Source organism: Gekko japonicus, unplaced genomic scaffold (assembly GCF_001447785.1).
Source record: "Gekko japonicus isolate JY-2015 unplaced genomic scaffold, Gekko_japonicus_V1.1 scaffold29, whole genome shotgun sequence".
NCBI lineage: Eukaryota > Metazoa > Chordata > Lepidosauria > Squamata > Gekkonidae > Gekko > Gekko japonicus.
Genome location: NW_015172003.1, coordinates 2,305,268 through 2,316,710, shown reverse-complemented (window position 1 = coordinate 2,316,710; position 11,443 = coordinate 2,305,268). Strand labels below are relative to the sequence as shown.

Here is an 11,443-nt window from a genome sequence, read left to right as displayed (position 1 = left end):
TTCATCTTGGAAAATTGTTATCCAGCCCAAGAAAAGAAACTTGGGTTCAAGAACATTACCTGGACTGAAGCAGCCCCAAAAAGAGGAAACTGAAAATTGTAACTGGTTCATTATATCCTGCTTAATTTATAGTAGAGAAGCTTAGAACTAGAAAAAGAGGAGTGTGTTTCTTATCTTTTGCTCAGCAGTCAATTTTCCTTTCTATAATCAACAGATTTAATTATAAATTAAATTAATTTTACTTTTTCATGAAATGGGTGTTTAATTGGTGTTTTATAACCAAGGGACAAGGCATGTGGTAAAAAAACCCACCCTGTAGTTCTTTATCTGAGGAGCAATCTTTAAAGAGACAAAGAGCTTAGTTTCCAGAAGCACTAAACGGATGTCTTTTTACAAGCCTCTGGTGGTGCCAAGCCACAGAAACTAAAGTAGATGGGTAAATTCAAATGCCCTTGATACAGAAAAGGAGGCTGGAGGGCCTGTTTTACCCCCTACTCTAAAGTACAGAACATATCACGTGTATTCAGTAATACTCAAAGACTGAACTTGTCATTTTCTCTCTGAGTTCAGGGGTGGTAGGGTAAATGAGAAATATATTACATTAAGGTTTCTTCATCAGAAAAGTAGTAAGTACTTAAGTCCATTACAGACTGATTACACTGAACTTGGACCCATTTTATGTGACATAGAAACTGCATGTTACCATACATTTGCTTATAAATGCAGGCACTTTCTTCTGATAACAGAGTTACAGGAAGCAAGATATGCATTCCAGCAAGACAGGAAAGGGAAGCCAATTCTTATTCCCCCCAAATGTAGCAAGCCTTTGTGAGAAATGAACAGATATGATGATACTTGGAAATTAAATTTCAAAGCTTGCTGAAAGTCAGGTGGCGGAAGGATACTGCTTCCTCAGCTTAAAAAAACAAAAACACACTTCCCACTACATCAAAGGCTGCAAGCACAGCACTGAACTAAAATTCTGCTTACTGCAACTTTAATGCATTTCTGTATAGAGATGAAAGAAACCAAGTTCCACTTTTTAAAAGTACAGAACATTAAAGTGACACTTTCCATAGAGCAGAAGGGGGAACATATTTTGGGATGTGTGTTTAAATCACTGAGGCCAATTTCTTCTAAATGTAGGAGTACTTTGACATATTCTTCACTGATTTTAAAGTGATCGGAACTGAACTGAAAACTATTCAGAGGCTCAATCAGAGCTACTAATATCAAAAGTCAAACAGCAATTGAGGGACAGTTTTGCCCTTTTGATACAAATAAAGCTGAGCTCAGATTAAGGAGTTTTTGTGTAGTTTATAGCAGTAGCATTGGTCTGGAAAAAGGAATAACTGAATAGGAGCAGTACTATGCTTTGTAAAATTATCTGTGAAGCCATTCATAGTGTGATGTAACAAAAGGCACAATCCTGGTAGCACTATTCACAACAAGGTACACTGCCTGCCAGCACAGCTTTTTATTACTGAATTTACTCATGTCTAAATTCTCAAAGATTCAAGTGCTAAAGCTATACAAACCTACCCAAGAGAACTACACCGGAGCTACATGGGTCAATTCAGACTGAAGAACGGCAGCCACTGAACTATGAACATATGGCTAACCCTGCAGTAACCTTGGATATGTTGATGTCGGCAAGATGAATTATGTATGTTAATTTTACTGGAAACCATCAATTTATTCTTTGTCAGGGGAATACTCATACTGTGAACATGACTACATGGGAACAACCTTCACAGAGCACTGATAAACACTTCAATTTTACAGTTGGTAGCAGCTGAAATTAGTCCATGAATTTTTTTTTGTTCTTGATTTTCAAATAGTCTGATTTTGCTTAAAACACTGTTCTCCATCAATCAGTGGGAGTTGGGGGAAGATACATGAATTGGGGACAGGGAGACAGACAAGCCTATCATCTGACAGTCATCTTATTCTATTTTTATGTGTCATGAAATTTGGACTGTGTTGAGACAAAGTCTTCAAAGAAAGCTGTCTATGCACAGTACAGGGCATCTTTGACTGAAAGGCACACCACAGCAGATAACCAACCTGGGGGGGGGAGATGCTTTCCATTCTGACATTTATTTTATTGGGTGATATGACAGATGTGCTGAATTCCCACAGAATAGTAGCACTGAGGATATAAAACCTTCAGACCAGCAATCTTTCTGAAAGAACAGGAAAGTTTACAAGAGAAAATCTGTATACAGAATGTCCCAAATGAATCAATGAACTTGCGATTTGTAAACAGATTATCTGTTGGTTAGACAGACAACAGTATTTAATGTTATAATCAATACTAGTTACTTTATAAAGGTGAGGTTTCAAAAAAGTAAAAGACTTTGAATACTTTTTTATCCTATCTAAGCTATTTGAGATAAACGAATTTCAGAACATTGTATACAGCAAAATGCAAAATTTCTAGTGATGAGTATTGTGAATTTGCAACTGCTACACAATATGTATTGATAAAATAAAATGCAACATATTAAGGCTAGCTAAATAGTATTTTTAAGTAAGCTATAATTTAGGAAGAACAAAATGCAACTTAAAACATGCATGTTCAAAAAACAAAACAAAACTATACTTACTATACTATCACCATTAACCTGACCTGACAATATGACGTTCAGTACTTGAGTTTTGTATCCCTGCCCTTGGGCTAAACCTGATAAAAAGATCACTTAATTTCATAATCCATTTCCTTCACATGCAGGAATGTTACTGACATAATACAAAAAATCTTAAAGAAAACAACTATTCTTGCATTTAATGGAGATCACAAAATGTGAAAACTTACATATCATCATCATAAGATATCTGCTAAAAGATTAGGCCTCAAAGGATAAGAAGCAACCAACATTTATATTACAAAGTCGGCATACCAAAAACACAGTTTACAATACTGTATTTGATATGACTCAAACCAGATACCTCAAAGGCTGCAGTTTTGTCAAATGCAGTTACATCCCCTGTCAACAGTGTGATAAATATTTCCATCCCACCCCGACAACAAATAAGTTATAGTACAACAATGAATATCAGAGCAAAACAATGAATCAGACTAAGCTATGTGTCTGTTTAACTTAAATCCATCTATAAATCAACTAATATTTTGAAACAAAGCCACCCCTTGCTACCAGAGATGTTAGCAATGATTTAAGAATTTTTGATAATCTTCTGCTCTAGAGCGTTGAACTTCTAGATTTCATTAGGAGAGAATTTTACCAACTAGCTCAGTCCACATTCTATAATCTAGGATCAGGAATGGGCAAATTATGCACACTATATCTTGAGAAACCAATTCTGCTGTTTCATTTCAGTTTGCAGATAACCAGTAACCTGAAATAGGAAAAAAATAAACTGTGCCTTTTAATATTGACAGAATTCGTTTTTACATATTTAGGTACAAAATATGATAGGATAAGGATTTGACAGTAGTGGAAATAAGCATTTCTCTACCAGATACACTGAACACTAAAATGGGTTTTTGTAATAATAAAGATGATCCTCTTGCAAAAAAAACAACCACCCCTAAATGTTTAAGGGTTTCAGGCACTGAATGTAATGAGGCAACCAATTCATACACAAAGTAATGGGCATAATGAAGACCTCATTAAAATTAACAGTAGTATGCTAGCCTAAAAATCCTTTATATTCATTTATTGTTGGGGTATTACAGATTATCACTAATAATTTAGGATGATTTTTCAACACCAACATAGTTGGATACCACATTTTTGAGACTATTTTTCAAAAGGCTATCTATTCTTAAACTACAGGAAAGATCCCGTACAGAATTCAAGACCAACATCTGTGCTTTTATGTTAGATAGTCTCCCAGCATAAAAATAAACAAGAAAAAGATTACATCATCAACTATCTCCATTGAAAATGGATAAGCTTCCACAGAGGTCCTTGGATGCAGAGTTCATAATTTCAGAAGCTGAAGATGGAAACTGAAAATATCACAGAAGAAAGAAAGCCAAAACCCTGCAGAGATTCCCAGATTCATGATCCAGTGGAGTGCAGGCTAGGGATTGGATAGAATTTAGAAATCCGGCTTTGTGTTGATGGATTAAGGCACTCAGATTCTCCAGACATTTTAAAGAAAACCTCCTGTTCTTGAAGCTTCCGAGCAAATTCTTCTTCTAATGTCTGATGACAAGATATAAAGCAATTAAAATTGATACGATGGAAATTGTTCTAGCTTTTGTCCTAATTTGCAAAAGGCAAGGCATAAAAGATAATCTACAGGAAACATTTCTGATGATAAGTAATTTGAAATAGTCTCCAGAAAGTTCTTATAATTCTATGGGCAAGACTGCAAGAGAGAAACAGGGAAGGTACCATTTAATTTGGGAAATGTCCACAGCCATTTCTAAGGTATCATCCTCAATAGCAGAGTTAGATAACTGCAGCCCAAAGTCAAATCCAACCTCCAAAGGCTTTCATTCTGGCCTGTGGTACAGCCTTCAGTTCCCACGACTGCCACCCACATACATTATTATGAGCCACAGTCATTTTCTCTTAAGCAGAGACACAGAGTTAAAGTCCTTAAACCCACCTCCTGAAGTATGAGTTGTAAGAGAGGAGGCTTTTGCAGAGCCCTTATAATATACCTCAGTTGTTCCTCCTGTGTACTAGCAAAGCCAAAGGTGAATATTAAAGCGGGGGTTCCTAAGAGAAACCCTGTGCTGCTATTCACACATTTATAAAGACCTCACAGAGTCCTTTATTTGGGTCTCAGTTCATGGTAGGGTTGCTAAGGCCATCTTCCACCCCCAGCAGGGGACTTTGGGGGGGTGTTCCTGGAGAGGGCGGGGCATCCCCAACGTGATGACATCACGTTGGGGACGTCTGCCGCCCCCCCCCTGCCCGCGCGCCGAATCTCCAGAAACGGCGGTTGCCTGCACTTAAAGGAGCCGGTGTTTCCCCTTTAAGAGCAGCAGCCGGCGTTTCCCCTTTAAGAGCAGCTGCGTTTCCCTTTTAAATGCACAAAACTGGCATTTCCCTACGAGCCTGATCTCAAGCGGAGATCGGCCTTGGGAGGAAACACGGGTTCCACACACTTAAAGGGAGAGAGAGGGGTGGCTGTGGGTGCTGGGCATCTGGCCACTGGCCATCTGGCCGGCAGTGGGTAGAACCCCCCCAAAATGGGGGACCCCTGGCAAACCGGGGGGGGGGGGTTGGCAACCCTAGTTCATGGTAGAATGAGTTACTGAGTGGAGCCCAAAATGCTGCTACCTCAAGGCCTTGTTCACTTGTACAGTGTCAGTAAAAATTAGTTGCCTGCTGGGACTGAACGGGAATCATAATAGTGAATGGGAATCATAATAGTGGGGCTTTACACAAAGAGGACATCTATGATGACTTAAGTCCCATAAGTCAAAATATTAGCTTTTGCTAATGTTATTTTATGTAAAAAATGCATTTTAAAAAAAAATGGTGTTTTTAAAAAAAAAATTACTTGGATATACACCAGCAAAATAATTCTAAATTTGTTATGGCTGCCATTGCTATGTTCATGAGAAGTTCTGAAGTAACCAGTGGAGTTCTACACTGTATCTCAGTTTATGGCTGGACTAGGAGATACTTGGTATCGTGTTATAATTCAACTACAATGAGTAGTTTAGAAGGTGAAAAATTAGAAGGAAATATGGGAATGACTCTTCACCAATTCAGGGATGCATCATTCCGCTTGGGTTTCTACTTCCCCTTCATTGTATTAGCTTCTAAATACTGATACGGACATTACCTTTTTCCTGGGTCTCAGTTTCTCTCGCCATTCTTTTAATTCTTGGCTGTGTTCTTCATCCAACTCTTTTAGTTTTTGAGTCTCGTGTTCAACCAGTAGATGGCATTTTTCATTCTGAAATTGAGATACAAATAATCCTTTAGCAAAACTAAATCAGATTAGATAATTAACCACTTGTATAGCAGCATATGTTGACCTAATTCTTTAATTAGCTTAGTCTGAGGCAAAGATAATTCTTACATACCATCCTAGTATTGTTCTCTATTGAGCTGAGGCCTGCAGCAGCAACTACAGCTTGCATTCTGTAAATATGCTACTAAAAATATAAAAAGATGGTTTTGCACCCTTTACAAGGGTGCTAATGCTAGTCAAACTATGAGCATGTCTAAGAATTGATTAGTACATAAAGACAGGCAGCTTTTGCCCATTCTGCTGCATGGGGAAAAATATAGACTCTTTTTTTATTTTTCAAACTCTTCCCTTTAAAAAAGGACCAGTTTGCGTGTCAACAGTCTTGGCAGAAGTTACATAATGCCTGCTTTACAACCACAGTCCATTATGGGAGCCTTATTTTCAAGTAGTAAATGTATAGCCAAGATTCAGTTCTGCACCCTTCTAGTCTATCAGTTAATTTCTTCCAGCAGAAGCTATATACTACTATTTTACAGTTTTGGCTTGAGTTATTTCAGCCTTGTTTCTGCTAACTGTATCAGGCACATAAACTCAGCATTCATAACCAAACACACACTCTCAAGCACAACATCTTAGAGGGAGGTTAGCACAAACATAAAAACAAAACAAAGACATGCATAGGACAGCAAGGAACAAAAATGAAATGAAATGTGACCCAAGCTTTCAACTGAACAAAGTAGTGCAGCCAAATCCTAAGCAATTAGGTGTGCTTAAACCCATTGAGTTCAATGTACTCTTGTGTACTTAACTCAGAATAGAATTACTGCCTCAGTGGTACAAATGTGGATTCAGGCATTCCAACCCATCCATACTTCCCAAGCTATTTTCTCTCCAAAGTTTTACCTCCAAGTAGCCAGCATAAAACAATGATGCTCTCGAAGTGGCCAGAATTTCAGATGGAGCTTGCTTGCTCAAACCATCACCCATTTAGCTGGCTAGGCAGGTATAGTACAACTCTACTAATTTCCTCCTCACACAAGGCTGTTTAGAAGGGGCACAGTAATGGCATTAACACCTTTCGGTATGGTAATAACTGGGGTCATTTTATGTTTTAGCTGTTTATTTTGTGTTTAGTTCCTTGCAGAAGCCCAGTGCTTTCAGAAGCTTTCAGAAGCACAGATAAGGCCACCTGTAGACCATTCGCTTTTGTTGCCTAGCACTGACACCACAAAGACTGGTTTGTTTGTTTTTTAAATTTTAACTTAGTAGGAATGGCCTTGGACAGCTGAAACTGATTGGGGTTCCCCTGCAACGGGCTGAGCATGTGAATGTCAATTAGTTTAGCTTTCAATTACATATGTCAAATACTTTATTTACATGTCAAACTCCCTGACTGGTATTGGGAATCCGGTGAACCTGGTTGCTAGGTCTAATTGGTAATTAGTGCCTATTGGCAGGTGTTCCCCAGAAGTGGTTAAAAATGAAGGCTTTCCCTATCTTCTTTGTCTAACTTAAGACCCTTAGCTGGTTATGCTCTAGGGTGCTATTCTTATTCCATTTGGGAAACCCTGGAACTCTGTCAGATGGACGGAGACTATCGTGGTCTGCCTTTTGAACTGCTGTAAGCTGTCTTTTGTTGTGCTTCAAGAATTGCTTTGGATAACTGGTGCTGTAATAACCAAGGTAATTTAGTTAGAGATATTAAAAACCTTTTTAAATTTTCTGTTCACATAGTATGTTGGTATTGCTTTGCACCATGAATAAAACTTTTTAGTTACATACCTATTTGGTGTGTTTCTGTCTGGGGTTTGCAGAAGGCTTTTTTCTAGTTGCCGTTTTGGCCCTACCAACATTGTGTGTGTGGAACGCTTGACTCTCGCAAGAGGGTTTGGATTTCTGTTTAATGTATTGGCTTGCGCTTTGCATTCCTCGACGAAGCAAGCCTGGTGGCAGCCTACTGTGGTCTAGGAGCAAGAGTAACTTGACTCCTGGTTTTGTTAATATTAGTCCAAAGTGCTCTGCCTGTCAGGGGCTTCAGCCCAACCTCCCACTGGGTTGGTGTGGAAGTGTTTGAGGTCTGTTGATAACTGCTGGGGAGGAGCACCACAGGTATAACTTCCATTTTTACAAAACTATTGCTATTGCAGACAAAATTGAGTAGTTTACTGATGAAATAATGGCTGATTTCAGCTATCAAGCACAATCAACTTCATAAAAGGAAATCCACATCATCTGCAGACCTTTGTGGAGGACTAGTTACCATTACCTAGGTTTATGACAAATGCAATATGCAGTACAGGAATGACACTGAGTTCAGAACATCATCTAACCTGCACATAAAGGATGAGCCTCTCCTTTTCTAACTGTACTACATGTCAGTATGCTCAGTGTCTCAACTATACAAAGAATCTGTACATAGTAGAATTCCATACAAAACATACCACATGCAAAATAGGCCTGTAATCTAATGCCTTAAAAGGCAAATCTGGATTACCAATGTTTCTTTCAGACACACACTATGTTTTACCTGTAGCTGGTGCAATTCTCTAATGTTGGCTTCACACTGCAGTTGGAGGTCTCGCATCTGATTTTCATGCTTCTGATGCTGAGCCAGTCTTTCATTTTTATGCCTCTTTTCTTCTTGAATAGCAAACTTTTAAAAAATCAGGAGAATATAAGTTAAAAGCTGTATAGGTGCTCACAAACACATGTAATGAGACATTTAACTAATGGGAAAAATTACTAATATCAGTCAAATGAACAGGAATAGGCTGCTAAATGTTACATGCAGAAGCGCTTCCTATTCATTTCGGGTACATGTATCAAATTTAATCTTTCCTGAGCTATTTGATCTGCAAACAACATAAGCGATGACATTTGGCTCTAAAGCATTTCTAATGACCCAACAGATTAAGCAGTTTCATAGTTGAGAACGTCATGCAAACAGCTGCAAGCACGTCTTGCAAACACCTGAAGTCATGAAACTGATTTAGAAGAGTACACAAGTTCTCAGAACTGCACAAATAAAGATCTTGGTGGGAAGCTCAATGCTGTTCAAGTAGCTTCAGTTCTATCTATCTAAAATCATTTTCTGTTAGTTGTCACCTGCTTAATCTTCTCACGATCCTGTTCTGGAGTGCTTGATGAGTTAATTCTTAGACTTTTTTTGAACATTGCCATTCTAGTTTTTGCTTCGCTGCGTTGGATTTTGGGCAGTCTGACTTTTTCCTGGGTTTGCTTGTTTTTTAGCTCCTCGATAAGCCTCTGATTATATCTTTGCATTTGTTCTGTTTCCTTTAGAAAAAGTTTATTTAAAGAGAAAGGTGTTTATTCAGCATTTAGGACTCTGATTCAATAAAGTATCAATCTAAACTTTACCTAACTCACATTAAAATATTTCATAGAAATCATTATGTCATCTTCAGAATTATAAAATTTTAAGCCATATCAGCTTTCATCAATTCATGTATTTAGTAGTGACCACAATTCTGCCATGGTATATGAATATAAGGATAAGAACAAAAAGAAAGGGGTGATGGAATATTCACTTGACACCAGCCATGGAAAGTAGACGCACAGTCATGGAATGTGGTCTTTTAACATCTGTTGCTCCCTGTTCAGCTATCACAGTTGTTTACAGTTCTCATTTGTTTATAACATAAGCAGAGTAAGATGCAACTCCAAGGTTGTCAACTTGTACTTCCATATTGATGAATCTAAGAAGCCTTTTTAACATTATGAGTCTCAACATAAAACATTTCAAAGTATTATTTACATTATGAGAATGGAAAACAGGCAAAAGGAAGGATGTTAAAGCAAGGTTTTCCCCAAGCTAAAGCCCTGGGAAACAGGGATCACACTAACTTTTTCATGACGTTTAAGCAGCTGGTGTCTCTGCATAAAATACTGATCTTTCAGTTGCTGTTTGAGCAGTTGGTGCTTTTCTTGCAAGTGTCTCTCTTCAAGCTCCCATATTGCAGCTTCACGGGCTAAAGGGAATGAAAAGTTTCTTAAGGACCTCTTCAGAAATGCTTTTAAATGGAGAGTTCAAATTTAAGTTAAATGAAGTAGTGTATATTTCATTCATGCCTACATAATCTCAAATTTTCAAGTGAAGTAATGCCAAAACATTCCCCTGAAGAGACACATGAGGTATTATTAAATGAGGGGCTAACCTGGGTGAAGCAATAATTTGCTCATGGCTTTTCCTCCATCACAGTGACAAAAATTAGACACAACTGGATTCATTTGCATAAAATGTAATGGATTTTGTATGCCATTATACACTCATATAATAAAATTCAAGTACAGTCTTAACAGGATTTCCTGCTTTTTTTCAAATATCTCTATTAGGCAGGGTGGCAACAATTAAGATGTCTATCTTGCCCAGAGTTATGTTTTTGTTTCAGATGCTACCGGTTATTAAAAACTCAAAATTTTTCAAAGATTTAGGGAAATTAGTTTCTACCTTTATTTGGCAATCTCGGAAGCCCAGATTTAAACTGAAAATATTACAAGAAAGAAAAGAGAAAGGAGGGTTGGGTTTACTGGAATGGCACCTATACTACAAAGCAGCATCAATGTTATGGATACAGGACTGGGCAACATTAGCGATAGCAGGCTACTGAAGTTGGAGGGACATGACCTCCCGATGGGTTGGCACGCTACAATCTGGTACGATAAAGGGAGGAAAAGTTTCGAAAAACACTATATAAGGGCAATATTAGTTAAGGTATGGAGAGACATTAAGCAACAATTTTATGTCAAGGTCCCAAGATGGGTGTCCCCCATTGAAGCTTTTGTGTTGCCCAGTTTGTATGAGTATGAAAAAACAATTTGTTATGATGATTTGCTAGATAGTAGAAACGAACTTAAGTCTATTGAAGGTTTGAAAGATAATAACGTGGAACTTTCATGGTTACAAGCAGGGCTCTAGTCGGGGGGGAGCTCTCAGGTACGGAGCTCCGGAAGAGAACCTCTAGGGGGCGGGGCGGTCACGTGGTGAAGCCCCGCCCCCTTCTTTACCCCGCCCTCTGCTTCGATCCTCATTCCGTTTGGGAATGAGGATGAAGCAGGAGGGTAAGTAGCCGGGCCTTCTGACACACTTCCGGTGATGTCAGGGGGTGTGGCCTTCTGTCACTTCCGGTGATGTCAGGGGGCGTGGCATATGCAAATAAGTTATGCTAATGAGTTATGCTAATGAGCTCCGGCAGCTCTTTTTCTACAACAAGACCCCTGAATATTCAGGGGGTGTGGCCTTCTGTCACTTCCGGTGATGTCAGGGGGCGTGGCATATGCAAATAAGTTATGCTAATGAGTTATGCTAATGAGCTCTGGCAGCTCTTTTTCTACAACAAGACCCCTGGTTACAAGTCTTTCAGGTACAAGCAAGATATAAGGAAGACAAAAAGCAAGGATTCTATGATAAACATACAGAAATAGACAAAATTTGGATTGAGCAGAGAAAACAAATTATAAAAAATGTCTATGGAAAGCTATTAGAGGTTAAAATGAAGGAAGTGGTGAGATCCAGTGT

At 38.5% G+C, this 11,443-nt stretch overlaps 1 protein-coding gene across 3 annotated transcripts in view; it reads right to left on the bottom strand.

The window, feature by feature from the left end:
- Positions 1-2,452: 2,452 nt before the first annotated feature.
- The window catches only part of SLK (STE20 like kinase), a 75,858-nt gene continuing 66,867 nt past the window's right edge, over positions 2,453-11,443 (bottom strand). For all 3 annotated transcript variants that reach the window (XM_015420131.1, XM_015420132.1, XM_015420133.1), the window contains 5 exons: positions 9,772-9,896; positions 9,013-9,201; positions 8,435-8,560; positions 5,776-5,889; positions 2,453-4,175 (listed from right to left, as the gene is read on the bottom strand). In XM_015420131.1, coding sequence (XP_015275617.1) covers positions 4,029-4,175; positions 5,776-5,889; positions 8,435-8,560; positions 9,013-9,201; positions 9,772-9,896 — 701 coding nt within the window. In that variant the 3' untranslated portion in view covers positions 2,453-4,028. The remainder of the gene's footprint in view (positions 4,176-5,775; positions 5,890-8,434; positions 8,561-9,012; positions 9,202-9,771; positions 9,897-11,443) is intronic.